Source organism: Rosa rugosa, chromosome 4, assembly GCF_958449725.1.
Source record: "Rosa rugosa chromosome 4, drRosRugo1.1, whole genome shotgun sequence".
NCBI classification, from domain to species: domain Eukaryota; kingdom Viridiplantae; phylum Streptophyta; class Magnoliopsida; order Rosales; family Rosaceae; genus Rosa; species Rosa rugosa.
The window spans coordinates 12,563,676-12,583,123 of NC_084823.1; the positions used below are offsets into that span (position 1 = coordinate 12,563,676).

Consider the following 19,448-nt stretch of genomic DNA (forward strand, 5'->3'; position numbering starts at 1 on the left):
ATACTAAAGACTTCACACGGACATCCCTTCTTTAGAACGAAGAGAAGTACGAATCAAAAGTCAATTCAAAGAGAGCTTTGCACCGCCGCCGCGCCTTGGGGCACCGCCGCCTTGCACCTGGCCGGCCAACGCCGGCGCCGTGATTCCCCCACGGCAAAATCATGGCTTTGATGCCATGTATGGAGACTTGGATCCTCTCTCTACTTCTCAAAGTCAATTGTGACATTGTGGCTCAACCAAAACCTTCATTGGTTGATTATAAGGCCAATCTTTCATTCTGTAAAGCCTGTATTTTTAGGATCGAGACCATTCTATGCAAAGGACACTAAAGAAATAATTTCATTCTTACATAGAATCCAAGTGGATTCTGTGGATCGATTCAACCAAATTGCGGACTGCTTAGATGTTTTATGGTGTTGGTTGATGTGCGGACACGCTGGTCACGTGTCGCGCTATCGTCCACTCATAATGCTGCTTATGATAAACTCCTGGCCCAGATCATATGGCTACGGGCTCACTACCCGGATCATCTCATTCAGTCAATTCGACTTGATAATGCTAGAGAGTTTACATCGAAAATTTTCAATGACTATTGCATATCATTGGGAATTGATATTAGACATCATATTCCCATGTACACACCCCAATGGTCTCGTGGAAAAGCCACCATTAAACGACTACGATGGTAGCCCGGACATTGGTAACGCGCACCAATATTTCCGCTTGGGGTTATGCAATATCGCATGCAGCTATGCTAATTCGTATACGACCCACAGCTACTCAACCTTTGTTTGCGTTACAGCTAGTGACTGGGTGCGAGTCTAATATCTCATATTTATGCATATTTGAGTGTGCGGTTTATGTGCCAATCGCGCCGCCACAGCGCATCAAAATGGGTCATTGCAACGAATGCATATTTGTGTTGGATATAAATCTGCAACTATAAGTCCGCTATGTAGAACACCTGACAGGCGATCTCTTTACCGCTAGATTTGCAGATTGTCACTTTGATGAGACAGTCTTCCCGTCGTTAGGGGGAGATTAGAACGTCAACGTTCAACAGGAACGACAGGAATTGTTGTGATTTGTCCCCACTATGTCTCATCTTGATCCCCTAAAAGTGACGAGATCACATATACCTGCTATAAACATGCATGCAAGGATTGATGTCTCCACAAGAGGACATGGTGCCACCCAGAGGAGATGGGTACGGTACCACCACCATGGATGGTGGAATGGTGATGCCACAAGGTGGCATAATGGCGTCATAGGCCATAGGTTCCGCTATAGAGCATAGGAGACCAATAGGTTCGATGGATTCTCGCCCTAGGAAGAGAGCGAGTTTGGCACAACTTGATCCATTGATCATTGATATTCAAAATTCGTCTCATGAGAATATTCTGGATTGTGGTTATGTCCAAGAGACATCCGTTGGGGGACGCCTCAATGTTAGAACCAATTCCTGAGAATATAGAGATCTCTACAAACTACACTAGTGTACATGAGGATGTGGGATTATTGAGATCAATGACATCAGACCTTACTCCATTGAAGAATGCCAACGTAGAGAAAATTGGCCTAAATGGAAAGATGCGATCCAGGTTGAATTGGATTCACTAACGAAGAGGAAGGATTTCGGGCCTGAGATGCCAACACCTCCTAACATAAAACCTGTTGACATTAATAGGTCTTCGTTAGATAGCGTGATGAGAAAAAGATATGGTAATCTCGCCTTATGGCGCAAGGCTTCTCACAAAACGCCCTAGAATCGACTACGAGAAGACATGTTCTCTCGTAATGGATATCATTGCATTCCACTATCTTGTCAGTTTGGTAGTTTCCAAATAACTGAACATGCAGCTTACGAATATGGTCACTGCGTATCTTTATGGGGATCTAGATACGGAATATAATGAAGGTTCTTATGGACTTCATTTACCTAAATCAAGTAGCTCTAGACCACGGAGCGTGTTTGCAATGAGGTTGAAACGCTCACTAAAGTGACTACTTGATTGGGAAGGGATATGATGAACTATGCCCACGCGTTTCCATGATAAGTTCCGGATTTGCAATTGTCGCGGTTTATGTTGATGAACATAATTTGAACCTTTGAGAGTTAAGGGAAACCGCTGAACACCTGAAATCCGAGTTTGAGATGAAGGACCTTGGGAGAACACGGTTTTGTCTAGATTTAGAACTTGTATACCGTGTCAATGAATGGTTTGGCATTTTGATAAAGTCAAGATGCACTCCCATGGCCGTCCGTAGTCTTGACCCTAAAAGGGATACGTTTCAACCCAGGGATGATGACGGAGACGTGTTAATTGGCAGAAGTGCCTTACCTAAGTGCAATAGACGCATTGTTGTACTTAACACAATACAAGACCGGACACCTCATTTGTTATGAACTTATTGGCTAGATGTAGCCCTGTGCCAACGCGATGCCATTAAAATGGTGTAAAGACAATCTTTTGATACTTAAAGAGTACGATAGATATGAGTTTGTTTTATCCCTACAGAGAGAAAAGGAATTACGGAAGAATGGGATCGGACCCCATTAGGCATAATGCCGCCGTCCTCACCGCCGTGACCGGCGAGATGGCCTGCGCCGGCACCACCAAGAGTGGCCGGCATCACCCTCCTCCCCTCTGTCAAAATGATTGTGATGTTTTGATGGGTTTTGCTGATGCAGGGTATCTCTCTGACCCTCACAAATGTCGCTCCCAAACAGGTTATGTCTTTACCATGGGAAGCACAGCGATATCTTGGAGGTCTACAAAGCAGACATTTGTCGTTACTTCCTCGAATCATGTAGAGATTATTGCTCTACATGAAGCCGTGTGTGAATGCATATGGCTAAAGTCTGTAATTAGACATATTTGTGGAATTTGTGGTTTGAATTCTACCACAGATGAACCTACATGCATATATAAGGATAATGCAGCTTGTATCGAACAAATGAAGTTAGGTTTCATCAAAGGCGACAACACCAAGCATATATCGCTTAAGTTCTTTCATTATCAGCAATAACATACACTTCTAAAGATTGAAGTGACTCAAATCCGATTAGAGGATAATGTAGCGGACTTATTTTCTAAGTCGTTCCCTAAATCCACTTTCGAGAAACATGTAAAAAGTATCGGATTGAGAAAGTTATCCGAACTCTCATGATTGTAGCAACCAGGGGGAGATGTCGACATCAGGGGGAGGCATGATGTCTACATGTTCGATCTCGAAGAGTGAAGGACGTATTGTACTCTTTTTCTCCTCCTCGAGCTTGTTTTTGTCCCACAAGGTTTTTCACTTGAGCAAGGTTTTTAACGAGGCAACAAATGAAGCGTCACCACCAAGTTTGAGAGGCACAAGGGGGAGTGTTGAAGGATATTGATATTTGTGTGCCTTATCAAACTAAGATTAGTTCTATGATTGTAATATGAGAGAATGTTCTAGAATTCCTAGTCATATTCAGAATAGTTTTCCTTGTATCATTAGAATATATAATTTGTAATCCCTATATATAGGACTCCTATTATCAATAGTGGAATACACACGTACAATTCTCTCATCAATCTCTCTCAATTATCTCATATCCTAATACATAAATTTTTTATTAATTATGTAGGTAAGAGCTTTTTAATGTTTTAGGTTTGTTCCCACTAGTTTTAATTGAATAATATAATCCTTGCATTGTGGTAAGCAAACATAAACATGTACGTACCAACTTTTACCAAGATAACTTCCTCCGCAACCAGAAAAGCATATATATAATTTGACATATTTAAATAAGGTACTTGCGTAAAAGAGTATTTTCTGAAATAGACGTTTCTCGGTTTCTGTCTTGCAAGTTGCTCATCTTGCACAACCTGTATTTGCAACCCAATTTGGGATCGATGTTAATTCCCACTAGCAACTGAAATGTGAGAGAAATATGGATGCTATAATATATACCACCCATTATAAAGACAATTCCTTGCCACAAATGCAATGATGTTCGTGGAGTAATACTAGGATGGCCAGCCAGATAGAGATGTAGATATTGTATATCAATTTGATCTCATAAAGAAGATAAGGAAAGCTGAGATCAGAAGTGGCTTAAAGCACTAGCTCGAATACCCAAGAGCCATTTGCCAAAAAAAAAAAGGAATACCCAAGAGCCAAAAGAAGAGAGTCCATAAACTAGATGAATAAAAAAGAAGTATACAAGATAGCTACAAAAAAACCGGATAAAAGAAATGCTGCATTTCATGGCCTTATGTGTACCACTTATATATAATCAGGCAGAGATGGGATTGGCACTTTTGTCCTCACATGATATCTATAATTTCTCTGTGTTATATATATGTTTCTACGTTGAAGACATTATAATGTATGTCTTCAATACATTAATTAATTAAATTATGGAAAATCAATAATTGGGTTTTTAACTTCAATTTTGTTTCCTCTTTTAAGAGAAAATGGTGGTTAGCTAGAAAAGGGTTATATATGATGGGATGTTGGGGGAAGTGGGAAACTGGTAGATGGTACTGCAGAGTCAGTGAGGCGCTGCTCCAAATTTTCCTCATGGGAGATGTAGACAGAGACAATAATAGCTGGATTTTGTTTCTTCAATAACAATTTGGGCCCCCTCACACTCCATCCAAGGCCCCTCTTCTGTAGATACTTCTACTAATTTTTGTCGTCATCATCGACGTCATATCTCTCTCTCTCTCTCTCTCTCTCTCTCTCTGTTTTTGTGTGAAGGGTTTTGATCGATTTGATATTTTGATGAACTAATGGGGTTTTGTTTACTTTTCAAGTAACATGGTCTGTGATCGCTTCAAGATATTATAGCAAGTGTGTGCTCATGAGTAGTCGAAGCTTTGGACGACAGTGACTTATGATGGAGTATTTTAACATGAAGCCCTTCACGATATTAATAAAGAAAAATTAAGAAGCTTCCGAGTACAGAAAAGAACATAAACTAAACCTGATGCAAGCATAAAAAAGATTTGCATGCTTGAAAATGTTTCCAAGCAGAGTCTATAATAACAGAGAATTAAAGATAAGGCAAATGACATATGATCAGGTAGTTTGGTGTCATGTTCATGTGTTCGAATGTAGCAAGTTGGTGATGTTGAAACAAGTTGGATCTTCAATTAACTAACCTCCACTTTTGTATGTACAAGTAATAACATTTAGGTTTTTATTCCGAATTTAGAGTTTAGTACTTAAAATTTTCGTCGGAAAAATAGATAAATTAAACTTATAATCAACCCTAGATTAGCCCTAAAATCCTATGAACCCTAAACTCTAATTGTTTGCCATAAAAGTACATAATCTCAACACAGAAATAAATGTGAAATAGAATCATATTTTTCAAGTTCTTGATTTACATGGTATAAGATGCTAATTTTCCTTTTTTAGACAGTGCAAGGAGTTGCCTAATATGGAATAGACCAGGCCGAAAGGTAAGGCAGAAATCCCTTTTGCCCACAGCTCATGAACAACCGACAACTCCATTATTCTCTCTCTCCCTATCTCAATCAACAAGAACAACACATATACACAAAAATAAGTGTTTTCATTCTATAGTACAATGTTTAATGCAACTAGGAAACCAAAAAAAGAAAACCAGAATATAAATAAGAGAGAAATAAAAAAGAAGATTCTCTTGATGATCAATCTACAATAGATGTGGGACTTGGAACTCTTAACAAATAAATTTTCACATCAGTTCCTCAAATAGCTAGGGATGATAGCAAAAATGGTGGAATTAGGGGTAGCAGCAGCAGCTCAGATAATTAGAGGGTCCGTTTCAAGTGGCACTGCAGATGACCTCAGAAGCTCATCCTCATTATCATCATCTTTGACGCATAAAATCTCTTTAATATTATCATTAAGCTGCTTCTTGGGTGGTGATGTTATTGGTAATGACGAATTAGCAGTAGCAGTTGAAGTGCCAGAATTAGTTTGGGCGGTGAGCTCACTTGCTCTTTTCACTTGAACCATCCAATCTGTTGTGCACATAACATAGAGCATGAGCAAGGCGCAGGAGCCTTGAGCCGCAAGCAAACCCAACCAGAGCCCGGCAAACCCCATTTTGACGACGAACCCCATAAGCATGGCAACAGGCATGCCCACCAAGTAAAAGGACCCCAAATTGATGTTGGCTCCAACTGTGGGTCTTGCGCTTCCCCTTAGAACGCCGCAGCCGGTGGTCTGTGGGCAGTTTCCAAGCTCGCAGAGCCCGGCTATCGGCAATGCAATGGCGGTGAGCTCAAGGATTTCCGCGTCGTTTGTGAAGAATCTTCCCCATTGGTGTCTCATCAAGGTTGTGAACAACATGGCTAGTAGGCCTAATGCGAAAGCACAAGCAAGGGAGACGATCATCGAGATTCGGGCTTTGGCAGGTCTATTGGCCCCTAATTCATTGCCAATTCTTGTGGAGACTCCAAGGCTTAGTGATGATGGGAACACATAGACAAGAGAAGTGGTTTGGATTAGTATTCCCATTGAAGCAATTGTTGCTTTGGGGTTGGTCAATAGTCCACACAGCATTATCATGAACTCATACCACCACCATTCCAAGCAAACAGAGATACAAGTTGGGATTGCAAGAGCAAGCAGAGACGACCATCCCCGGAGGCAATCGGAGCTCGGAGAAACCCAGGAGTCCTTGTAAACATTTGAGAAATAAGTGAAGGAGAACAACAGAACGAAGAGGTTCAGATTAGTCCACACCATGGCTATGGCAACTCCGGAAACACCCATGTCCAACTTAACCACGAGGAGGAAATTCAAAGGCACATGAAGGAGAACAGAGATGGCAGAGCAATAAGTGAGTGGTAATGTGATGCTTTGAGTTCTCAAGTAGATTCGGAGAGGGTGAAGAAGCGACAGAAAGAAGAGGTCAGGAATCGAGAAGAGAATGAAAGTGTGGGCAACTGAGGAAATTTCCTCATCTTGGCCACACCAAAGGAGGATTCTCTTCATGTTGAACCACATGAAGGAAATGGGGATGGACGTTGAGAGTAAGAGAAGAACTGTTCTCTGAAGTGTTAGGCCTAGAAGCTTCCATTGTTTGGCGCCATAAGCTTGTCCGCAAATGGGTTCCATTCCCATGGCGAGTCCAGATATTACAGAGTACCCGGTGATGTTGGCGAAACCGATTGAGAGAGAGCCTCCGGCGAGCTCAAGCTCGCCGAGATAGCCGAGGAAAAGCATGGAGATCATGGCTCTGGAATACAGAAGGAGACCAGTGATGGTTGTTGGACCAGAGATTTTCCCTATGGCTTTGATTTCTTGTAAAGCCTGAAATTCAAATGAAAAAGCAATTAGAACATGCTAAGAGTACAGATTAATGGGTTTTTGTTTATATGTGAAATGATTTTTTTTTTTTTTTTTCGCGTACCTCGGAGATAGTTGGCCATCGATGGAGTTCTTGATCCTGATCAACAACTTCATCATGGGTTTGGATTTTGTTGGGGTTCATGAAATGGGTTTTGAATGAGGAAGGAGAAGAGGGATTGGGGTTACACATGGCTTTTGTCTTGCTAAGTTAACAAGTTTTGGATAAAAGAATGATATGAGGAAGAAGGGAGTGAGATTATGAATGGTAAGTGCTCTGTTTTCGTTTGGGTTTCTTGTGACTTGTGTGTGGTTTTGTTTGTTTTGGAGGATTTGAATGTGAGAAAGGTTAGGGTGAGGAGGGTTTTATATATACAGGGAGGGAATGAGGCCCCACTCTCAATAGGAACGTGTCAATATATCCAAGAGAACACTCAATAGGAAAAGTGTCCTCCAAAAATGCTCTGGAGGATGAAGAATGAAGGATTCACACCAAAAAGATAAGCATTTTTCTATTTGGTGAATGAAGGATGCACGAAAATGTCTTGGATGAAACTTTTTGAGTAAGTGATGATTTAGGGTATCAAAAATATCAAAAATATTTAGAAAGGAATTGATCATTGTGAGGTTGGAGGGACCTGCTTTGCACTTATTTAATTTCAAGCCTCTCTTAATCACTTTCCCAAAATATTAGGTTTGTTTTTTTTCGACAAAAAATATTTTGTTAGTTAGTCATCTCATTTTCTGTTCTTGTTGTACAAAAAGTTCAAAGTTATTTTGGGTGGAGGAACTTAAAGAAAGGGCAAAAGATTCATAGAATTGAAATCCAGAGAGGTGATTAGCTATGTTGATATTAGTTTTTAACCGCCTTAAACCGAATGGTATTTGTTCTAATGATCATTGTGGCCCATTTTGGCACTTCCTCAATAGTGGGATTTGTTACCGCCATAAACCATATGGTAAATAAATATATTATAAGTTCCAACTTTTTGCTTAAGAGGATAATCTTGTTAAACCCTATCCATGAAGAAAAAGTAAAACAAGTTTATCTTGGAATTGCAAAGTGGAAGAAAATGACCAAGAAATTAGGGGTTTGGCTGTGCTTGTTTGAGAAATGACAAGTGCCTAAGTTGGTGTATTACAATGGGTGTAACAAGTGCTATAGGAGTGCCAACAAACGTTGTGGTCAGGAAACATGTTTGCATGTTTTGTGTTTTACCTCTGTGGCCATGCATGTTCCATATTCCTACTACAGACCCCATGTAGCTAAAACCCTACTATGAGAAAGCAAATTATGGTTCATTTGAGAGGTACCAAACTTGTGTCGAAACTGTTCCAACTCTCGTATGTGCTGGCTTCCATGGAAGCTAGAACGAAAAGGAGTGGCTTCTGAGGTACAATTGATTACAATATCTGTTGGAGTTGAAAGTGGTTCATACTTAAGATGCAATTTGAGATCAGATTTGTTTGTTAAGATCCTAACCACAACGAAAAATCAATTTATTAACAAGCAAAAGTACTAGTCATTCTCTAGTGTAGGCCCTAAACTTTGAAGGGGATGGGATGTTCCTTAAACTTTTTTCGTGCACCAAATTAGGCAGATGGATGAGCTTGCTGGTTTCGGACGTAACAAGGCGAGACTCGGAAAGAGCTAAAGATGCATCTATCAATCTCCTACCATTGGAGCATCCAAATGCTACGTAGCTAATTCACTTTGGTCTGAAGTTAGGAAGAAATGGGTGCAAGTTTAACACAAGAACTTTCCCGGAGATCAATTATCACCCATCTCTTGCCTAAGTAAGCTTAATGAGCTACGGAAATCTGACGGGATTGTGAACCCTACCTTAGCTAGCTAATTATCAAGTAACTACGGCTTTGGCTTTGGTCTCGGGTAAGGATCATCTTCCAGTGAGGAACATGTATATATCAAAATCTAATGGGGATCTTCTGAAAGGAAAAACAAAGGGGTGTTTATCTTCTTCATACGTATGGGTAGGTGGAGGAAGGTAAGAGTTGTGTCATTGAACGGGACCACTGGTAATGGGTTCAATGGAGACGATGATGATGATGATGATGATGATGTGATGCAGTAGTAGGTTAATTGGTTGTGTATGGAGAAGAGAGGCAGATGGGAGAAAGGGAACACTGAGAGACAATTACAATTACAATTACGTGCTTCACTTGCAACAATTTAATTTGTAACCCTTTTCTCACAACACAAATTGCACTGTCTCTCACTGTGGGAGAAATAGAGCCACCTTTGGCTGTTTCTCTGTTTCTGTTTTTTCCTGCTGCTTCTGTTTTTTAGTTGCAGAGACAGACTCAGACTCTGCCTCTGCCTCTCTGCCTGCCATCACCTAGCCCGCCATCACCTAGCCCAAAACAAGCAGTGGAGCAGTGAAAGCAGAAGAAGCAAGTTAATCATTTCTCCTACCTCCATTTAATTCTCACAAACAAAACAATCAACTGATTTACAGAAAAACTTCAAGGTTCAAAGAACCAGTTCTTCCTAATTTGTTTCCTAGTATGAGGGAGATGTTCTACTATTGCTCGAGAGTCTCCTTCTCATGTGCAAACCAACTGATCGCCCAGTCTCAAGTTTATCAGTTTGATCGGATACAACTGACGGTTAGGATCCGGCTCATTTAAAGTGAGGAGGGTGAGAATTTACTTCAATTTAATAAAATCTAGACTTTCTGTCTAATCTAAAGGTTCTGATAAGTGACATATCACTCTTCCACCATTTTTTTTATTTTTGGTCTAAACAACAGTTAACCTTGCTGTTAACTCTAGAAAAAAAATTAGGGATTTGGTGTGGAGTTGCTGCGTTTGCTCTCTGTGTGCTTCCATGATGGCAACTCATTCATGGTTGCAGAGAAGGGAAAAAAAAAACTGACTTGCATTGCATAGCAGCAACAAATATGCAAAGTGAATTGGAAACATAACCTTGGAACTAACTCTTGCATTTGTGTTAATTGGAAAATTCATCAAGAGGCAATACCATGTACATCGGGAAAACCTCAAATTGACCAAGAATGAGTTCATAATTCCATGATTAATACAAGTTGAGTGCACTTCCTCCTATCTTCTGATAGAAATTCCCAATGCTACTCATTTTCTCAAATTGAAAATGCATTTTCTCATTTTAATTCTAGCATTCAAGATTGAAACTTGGGAAAGTATTGGGAATTTCTATCGGAAGATAGGAGGAAGTGCACTCAACTTGTATTAGTCATGGAATTACGAACTCATTCTTGGTCAATTTGAGGTTTTCCCAATGTACGTGGTAATACTTCTTGTTGAATAAAATGCAAGAGTTAGTTCCAAAGTTATGTTTCCAATTCACTGTGCATATTGTTGCTGCTATGCAATGCAAGTCAGTTTTTTTTTTTTTTTTTTCTTCTTCTTCTCTGCAACCATGAATGAGTTGCCATGGAAGCACAGAGAAAGCAAACGCAGCAACTCCACACCAAATCTCTAATTTTTTTTTCCTTGAGTTAACGGCAAGGTTAACTGTGGTTTAGACCAAAAATAAAAGGATGGTAGAAGAGTGATGTGTAAATTATTTTATGAAATTGAAGTAAATTCCCGCTCTCTGATTTTTACTTTCCTTGAAAATCATAATCCACCCATGTCAGATTTTCCATGTGTATTGACCTCAATGAGGTTCTGTACATGAGAGAGAGGGAGGAGGGTCTGTCGAGCAACAAAACCAATGAGTTTCCCAACTTCATATACACACACAAAACCAATCATAGAGAAATTTGATTTTAGGCTATTGTTTTTGTTGTCATATTCCACTGTCGCATTTCCAATTTTTATGCAAGTTTGATCATTCACGGGTCACTTATTCATGCACGAATAGTAATTTACACAGATGGTTTTTCCAAAATAAAGAACCCAGCTCGAATTTGGCATCAAAAATGGGAAAGTGGGACTCACCCAGAATGTAAATTCCACAAGTTTTGTAGCATTAAAAACTGACAAGTTCGAGAATCACATGTCATCAAAGCAGAGAAATCAATTTTGCACCCAAGTTGTGGAGGTAGTGGGGTTACAGTAACACCCAGAATTTTCATTGGCATCATCACAAGAAAATAAGATAAGCAGTACCAATGCAAGTTTTGGGAACAGGATTTTTAATGACAAGACCTTGTTGGAATTTGAGATTAACAGAAGGGATTGATTATATTCCTCCTACAAATAAAAAGAACAAATTCACAAATTCCTCCCATCCCTCTCATCAAGCTTTTCCCAACCTTTCCAGAAAAAGGCTGATGCTTAATCTCTTGGAACAATTTACTTTAGCAGAAATGCCATAATCTCTGCTGGAAAAGCCTCGCTGGTTCCATCTGTGTACTTGGTATTCAGATAAGCAAGGCCAATAAAACTAAACATGCTATTCTGGAAAGGGAATGTTCTTCTTTTCTCCCTCCATCTGTGATTAGAACATTCATGCATAGCGGACGGTATAGAAGAGACAGAATTTTTTCTTTTTCTTTAATACTTCTCCGATGCTCCGAGCAAACAGTGCATGAGAGCATCAAAAAGCACACAGGGTTTCATAGATACTAATAAGAGCAATGAACGCAAGAACTTATTCCAAAGGTCTGGAAAGAGACAAGAAAGGAAGATTAAAATGAATTAATAGTATCGATAATCTACAATAAAGAAAACAGTATCGATAATCTACAATAAAGAAACAAAAAGAAATGGAAGAGAATAAATAGAAAGGTATCACAAAAATGACCCCAACTTTCAAAACAGCAAATCACAGAATAAAACGGATGTCTCCATCAAGGTTTCAATCAGTACATTTCACATATTCACTGTTGGCCACCAAGCACATTTCACCACATACATGCTACAAATTCATGCACAAAACGCATGAGATTCCAATACCTCATAAGTAAACCACCAACTCACAATCAACTTTGCCTAAAATGAAAATGATCTTTTCAGGAGGACAAATTCCCAAAAAGCAGAAACATATCCTGGTTGGTAGGGAACTACTCTACAAGTAATTTCCGAATCCTACAGCTGAGGCTTTACCGAATTTTCCGTAGCAATTTGCCACAATCCAGCAGACGGGATTGATTTTCATTGAAGAAATTCTCCACTAATTGTAGATAACTTGTCTAACCAGGAACTTAGTGATGGCCATTACATCAGTCTATTTGCGTATCCACATCGACATAGTTGCGTAGCCAGTGTTTCTGAAAAAATCATCGCTTTTATGACTAACTTGTTCCATCACACTTCTGAAAACCTCCATCACACTTCTGAAAACGGTAGCACCACCCATTGTGAAATTGAGACATGATGCCTAATTGAGATTATGATTCCAACATAAGGATTTCATAAGCGTCCACCACGTGACGATCCTTATTTAAAAATATTGTAGAAATTGAGAAGCATAATTTGCTGAATGGAAGCAGTTCACACAGATATTCAGCTCAACTTTTTGATATAATCGCTGCCAGGCCTTTCATTTATTGGAGTATCTTAAATGAAAAAAGGGAAAGCGAAATTTTTCCAGAACTAAAGAAACCTCAAGTAAATGACTGTATTGATCAATATCTAGCAAGTAACAAAAGATATTTACAAATTCTCACTACCTATTGAGGTTTTGTATCTTCTGTGTGACAGAAAAGTCGTATAAAAGTAGATACAACAAAATACCTCATGTGAAAGATCTAGGCTTCTGAGGAATAGAACGTGGAATAGCCAAGATGGCCACCAGCCCACTTGCTAAGGCTGCACCTGCTGCAACCGCAAAGGCTGGAGAGTTTCCGCCACCAAATAGCTGATCCCATGGTCCACTTCCCAGGGATACCAGTACCTGTTCCCAAAAACCAAAATAATATTCATAACCAAAATTGGTCTATAAGAAAAGGATATAATTGTAACTCATTAGATTCATAAACCGAAAAACTTGTCATTCTCTAAGAAGTGCATGGGAGTTCAATCGGCTTAATAATATATTACCCAATATGGATAGATGGTTATGGGTTATTGATTGAATAGCACAAAATAAATTCTACTTTAAGAATGCACTTCAGCTCAGGCCTTAATGTTTGCACAAACCATCACATCTTTGGATGCAAAGCTTGAAACTGATATCTCATGCACAAACCACGATGGTGACGCAAAGCTTTTTATTTTTTTTTTCTTCTTTTTTTTCTCTTTTTTCCGTAAAAAAAATAAAGGTGCAGAGCTTGAAACTGATATTTTGTGCACATATTCAACAATAAAAGTGGAGTATCATTCTGTGTTATAAGGCTTGAGCTTATATATTCATTGTTGAACAAACAGAAGAAGGAAAACAAGGTAAGAGATGCAAAATCGTACAGGCTCATATGTACATATATATTCATGTAACCACTTTCTGAATACCTTGTGATACCAATTTAAAACATTTGGTGAACCAAAACAGTACGGATGTATGATATTTATATGACTACAAACTTTAAACTTTAAACTAAACTTTTCAAATAAATTGTTAGAGTCCCACCATCTGTTAGGTATCATTTTGAAATAATTAAGTGATTTATGGAAAAAAAACAGCACATTGCAAAATAATGTATGTGACAGAATGAAAATGTATCAAAATGCATAATATAAATCGTATTTTGCAAATGCGACTTAATGTGTTGGGCATTTAAAGAAGCTGCAAGGGGCAAATGGAGTAGAAAGAAAAGGAAATACAGATCTGTATATAGTTTGTAGATGCACTAGATCTTCCACAAACATACAAAAAAAATAAAAATAAAAATAAAAAATAATAAAAAAAGAACAGTAAATCTTACTAGTTATGCAAGTTATACAACACTAAATTTTGAAAATGCTTATAATCCTCCAATGTAAATATCTTTAGCTCCATATTTCAGTTCCTACAACTCTAAACTGATATTTCGTGCACATATTCAACTATAATGTGTTTCCTGATCATATCTTTTCTGAACACACAAATGCACATTCATTGCTAGATGGAAATAAAGCAGCCATACCTGTGGTATTACAATTGCCAGATTCAGTACACCCATTGATAAGCCTGCAACAACCAAGTATCAGCATAAGAATTCCTACAACTAAGACTCCAATCAACACTTTGAAACCAAATTACATCCATTGAAAAAATGCCCACCTTGGCCAAGTCCCAAAGACTCAATACGTGAAGAAATCAAGGCATATGGGACACTGTACGTGATCTGCAAAAATTTAAAGTAGATCATAAACTGAGTTCTTAGACAAAAATAGTCATTCCGCAGTGAAAAGACTACTCCAATATCCACAGATGATGTTGAATGGACCATAGATCACTTTTACAGGTAAATCCCAACTTGATACCCAAGGCATATTATGAATGCTAACAAATAGAAGATTATGCCTTCTTATTTTAACTAGTCTCAACAGTACTAATGTAAAATAAGCAATTTCATATGTCTGGTACAATGTAAGCATCTTTAACCCCTGGTCCGCACTCCTCGGACTGTTAATTTGAAGTATTCCATTTCCCATAAGTTATTCTATACTAGCAAAGCAAATTGATAATCTCCTCTTTAAGATTTTCCTACATCCTTCTTATTTCTCTCCCATATAATTAACCCTATATGCCTCTTAGCCTGAATCAAATACTGCCAAATAGAAAATTCAATGAGAGAACAGAACTTACCGCCAATGGAATTCCAAGAATTGCAAAAACAACCAGTGAAGCAATCACAATCCCAGGTGGAGGTGAATCATGGCCAATACTCTTGTTCACAAATGTAATAACAAGCATTGCAAGAAAGGAAAGAGCCATGATAAAGTTTGAAATCCCCCACACAAAACCAGACCCCCATTTCCTGCAAAGCTTCTCCATAAGCACCGAAGTTATACCAAGCATAATCGAGTTCAACATCAAACCAAGAGCTCCCATTCTAACCCCATTACTGTAATTTGTCCCTTCATTTGGCTTGCCACCATAAATTTCCCGACCCATCCAATCAGTATCAAAGAGAAGAAATGGAAACCACCCAATCCAGTTTAAACCAGTTACAAGTAGGATTATCCATATAGGTGCTGAGAAATATCTAAAAGTCCCAAACAGCTCCCAGAGGAAAGCTTCTTCAGCTTGGCTGGATTGCCCTGGCCCTTCCTCAGCGAAGGGGGCGTTTCTGTCGCTTGAACCCAGAGGTAATTCCTGAGCTGCTGATATGCTTAAATATGTTGTAAGTGCAATGAATGCTATGTCAATAATGAACGCAGACTTGAGATTTGCACAGTTAACATCGCATGCGGAGGTAAGTGTAAATGGGAAAACCTTGAACCAGTAACTGAATGCTCCAGTTGCATAGCCAAGAATATTGCCAACCGCCATAAACAGAGAGAAATAAGCATTTGCGACTCGAGTTCTTCGATGGTCCTTTCCTAACAAGAGAGAAATTATGAAAAAAGATAAGTGCTATTGGTTGTTTATTTTTAAAGTTTGTTCTTTTCGTTGCATTTTGGTGTTTGATAGATAACATACAAGTTTATAGGTTACTGATTCAATAATATGTTGAGATCTCATCACTGTGGGATTCACAAAGAGACCAAGTATCTATAAATCTCTCTCCATGAATCCATCCTGTTTAATCAATAGTGTGTTCTACACTTCTACATTGAGGGAGAAAAGGTAACTTATTGCAAGCATTAACTACCAACTCCTATCTTTACAGTCCTTGGAACCACTATAATAAATCCTAAATGAACAGGCATATCAAGTATTGAACCCCTAATTTATCAAGGCTCATAGCCACCCTGGGGACACAATAGGGAAATTTTAGCTAGCAATAATAGGAAGATTTTTGGAGTTGAATACAGTGATGCATAATTCCAACGGTATCAACAAGACAAAATTTAGAAAAATGACTGGCAGCTCTATTATGGATAATGGATAGCATTGGTGTTATTTGTGGCTCTGTTTATTTCCTTCAACTGACTTCACATTAAACATGCTTTTCACAAACTCATAATAACTCTTGGATTCATGAGAAGAAAAGACATTTCAACAACAATAACCCTCATTTATGTCTAAAATAACCCAAAACTGCAAAATTAGAATTTTTTGTCAAGCAATAAGTCATTGGCTACAAAAATATAAAAATTAGTTATTGTTCGTAAAGGGATAATTTACTGTGAGCACTGAACACACTGGCAAATACCTACTATTGGTTAACAACCGTAACATACAAAAGTCTCCAGCGAAAACAACACCAGCTCCTCAAACAATCAAACCCAAAGAGAAGCATAACCCTATCACAATTAAGCCTTTCGTTGATACCACTAGCAAGACATTATCATGCATGCAAGATTAAAGCAAGGCAGTCTCATGTTACGGTATCCCTCCGCACCAGTTCAACACCTGATGCACCAGCAATTCCTCAACTACTGTCATGGTAAAGTGACTAGTGACTACCAAAGTGGTGACTATCCCATAAGGTGCTCACAGACAAAGGTGGACCTACAGGTGCTCACTTGTACCCGTTCCCAGACTCATCTTACTCACTGGCATCCTCATGCCATGATGTCACTCAAGCAATTAATTCCTATTTTTTGGGCATATTAACACAGAACCTGTTTATTTGTGCACAGCTCAGTAATCAGAATTGAGAGATGAATATATACTTATCAATTATTATTGAGATAACCTTAATTATAGTGTATATATTAGACAAAACAGAAACTTTAATTACATGATGCATTTTCAGCTGCATCTTATTGAAACAGAAAATATTAACAGATACCTAAAGGCCATAATTTCTTCAAAACAGTTACAAAAACACACCCAAAAACACACAATTTAATTGCAAAAATTTAAATCTTCATTGCCTAAAATTAGAAAAATAAAAGAACTCAAAATTCAAGGTCATGATTTTAGGTGATGAAGCTAAAGAACAAAATGCAAAAGTGGGCATACCAGTGAGATCAGCAAGCAGAGCTCTACAAGGACCCTGGGTCATATTATTGGCCACGTCCAGAATCCAAAACCCGAACACAAAAACTCCGATGGCTCTGGGCCTCACGCCGCCGCGGTCGCCGAGCAACCACCCGATATCGGCGGAGTAACCGATGATCAGAACGGACACGGCGATGCACACCGCCCCGGCGACGATGAACGGCCTCCGGCGGCCAAATCGACTGGTGCATCGGTCGCTCATGTGTCCGACCATGGGCTGGACTATAAGACCCGACAACGGCCCACATAGCCATATGATGCTGGCCCAAGCGTGAGGGATTCCGAGCTCTTGGACATAGGGAGTCAACAGAGAGAGCTGTAGAGCCCAGCCGAACTGGATTCCGCAAGCGACCGACGCCACTCGGAGCAATGAACGGAGCGAAGGCCTGGCCGGAGGCCGAGCCGCCGCCGGTCTGGCGGTCCTCCCTCGGTGGTGGTGGCGCTCCGGGTCCGCTTCTGGCGTCGGCATAACGGCGGCCCCCCCCCCTCTTTCTCTCTCTAGAAACTCAGAGTTTCTCTCTCTAGAACTATTCTCTGGGAATTGAAGAAGAAGAAGAATGTGAGGATGGGAAAGGTGGCGGTTTCATTGGGCCGCGGTGTCGTCAGCTATGAAGTCACTGTGTGGGAGAGAGGAGTGAGAAGTGGGAAAAATGTGTGGGATTTTAAATCCGGAATTGCCCCTGGGATTCGGGGTTAATTACGGAAAAGGGAAGAAAAAGCGGGAAGGGTAGTGTGACCTTAATGATTGGACTTAAGTGGCAAATTATGATTGGAAGTGGGGGCAAAATGTCGGTTTGGATGGTCTGCTGCGTTGTATCTTTCTTCTTTCTTAGGGTAGTGACCTTTTTTTCGTCTTTTAGGGTAAGTGACCTTAATGGCCTGAAATTTTGCACCGAAAGGCTAAGAATGTATTTAGACTATAGTGTTTGTTGGAGCTAGACGACACAAATTGTACACTGTTGATGGTGTCACCTGTCACCTCCTGGAAAAAAAAAAATCTGTTCCTGCACAAGTTGAAATTAATTCAAGATATTGTGTGCATTTAATTCGAAATTTCTAGGCCAAGAGTCTAAATTAATTGGAAATATTGTGTCCAATTTTTCTTTTATTTGTATAAATTTTACCGTATAATTGGAGCTGTCCATTTTTTAAATATACTTTTAAAAAAACCTCATCAAAAGAAAAGTTTCCAAATGAGAAATCATCCGTTCATATATTTATATCGAATAATAGGCAAATTTGTTGAAAATTAACACTTTTATGATCAATCGTCCATCTGTTTGATATAATTTCATGAATAATCGATTTTTATCTATGAATATTGTTTTTAGAAATTGATTTAAAATCAAAATATTCATATTATGAAACTGTAGTGTCGTAGTAAACGGCTAGGCATAACGCAGTTGGAAATTGAAGGGGATGCTCTTAGCATTATTAATTAATTATCTTACACTGGTTTAGATTTCACTAAAATTGGAGCTGTTCTGAAGGGAGTCTTTTTTTTTTTTATTAACGGAATCTGTTTGTTGCTGCGGGAGTTTGAAGTAATAACTTAGAAGCATGTGTGCAAAAAAGCTAACCAAATAGCTCATGGTCTAGCAAGAAAGGCATTATGTACCGTAAGGCAGTTGTCCTCCTTGGCTATATGATACTAGCATTTCTCTACACATGCTCTGCATGTAGAAGTATTTTTCTTTTCAGAATAAAAAAAATAAAAAAATAATGGATGAAAATAGTTTATTGCATAGAGAAGTTAGTGGGAGAAAAAAGTGGAATTTGTGGGATTTATTTTGTTTATTTTTGTTAATAAAAATATAATTTGCAATTGTCATAATAGCCCTTGTGATTTAATTAATTCTCAAAGTTTTTAAATGTTTTAGGGTCATTTCTGTCAAAATTTTCAATTTTGGCTAACAAAACCTCTTCTCTTAATAATAGTATAGATATGTGGTAAGCAACTTAGTTGCGTTGGATGTTGATCTTCTTTTGGAGATAGTGTTGGCTTGCATTGTACTCTATTGATTGATGAGTTTAATAAAATTTCCTTGAATCAAACAAAATTAAACTATAATGTCGTACATACATAAATGTAAAAAAAAAAGTTAAAAACACATGTCTAATAACATTCAAAGAATTTAAT

General features: G+C 38.8%; 2 protein-coding genes across 7 annotated transcripts; both read right to left on the minus strand.

Annotated features, from left to right (window-relative positions):
- Positions 1 to 5,541: 5,541 nt before the first annotated feature.
- LOC133706409 (protein DETOXIFICATION 48) lies at positions 5,542 to 7,674 on the minus strand. The gene is made up of 2 exons (XM_062131939.1): positions 7,391 to 7,674; positions 5,542 to 7,290 (listed from the first exon to the last, which is right to left on the minus strand). The coding sequence occupies exons 1-2, from the start codon at positions 7,517 to 7,519 to the stop codon at positions 5,773 to 5,775; spliced, it is 1,647 nt and encodes a 548-aa protein (XP_061987923.1). The 5' UTR covers positions 7,520 to 7,674; the 3' UTR covers positions 5,542 to 5,772.
- Positions 7,675 to 11,577: 3,903 nt separating this feature from the next.
- Positions 11,578 to 17,933, minus strand: LOC133742486 (sucrose transport protein SUC4). Of its 6 annotated transcripts, none has more exons than XM_062170164.1 (6): positions 17,270 to 17,933; positions 15,002 to 15,738; positions 14,474 to 14,537; positions 14,337 to 14,380; positions 13,009 to 13,168; positions 11,578 to 11,936 (listed from the first exon to the last, which is right to left on the minus strand). In XM_062170164.1, exons 1-5 carry the CDS (start codon positions 17,775 to 17,777, stop codon positions 13,010 to 13,012), a joined length of 1,512 nt encoding a protein of 503 aa, XP_062026148.1. In that variant the 5' UTR covers positions 17,778 to 17,933; the 3' UTR covers positions 11,578 to 11,936; position 13,009. The 6 variants fall into 6 exon arrangements, with proteins under 6 accessions (XP_062026148.1, XP_062026147.1, XP_062026146.1 ...); XM_062170163.1 differs by lacking the exon at positions 11,578 to 11,936 and adding an exon at positions 12,042 to 12,542; XM_062170162.1 differs by lacking the exon at positions 11,578 to 11,936 and adding an exon at positions 12,042 to 12,608.
- Positions 17,934 to 19,448: the final 1,515 nt, after the last annotated feature.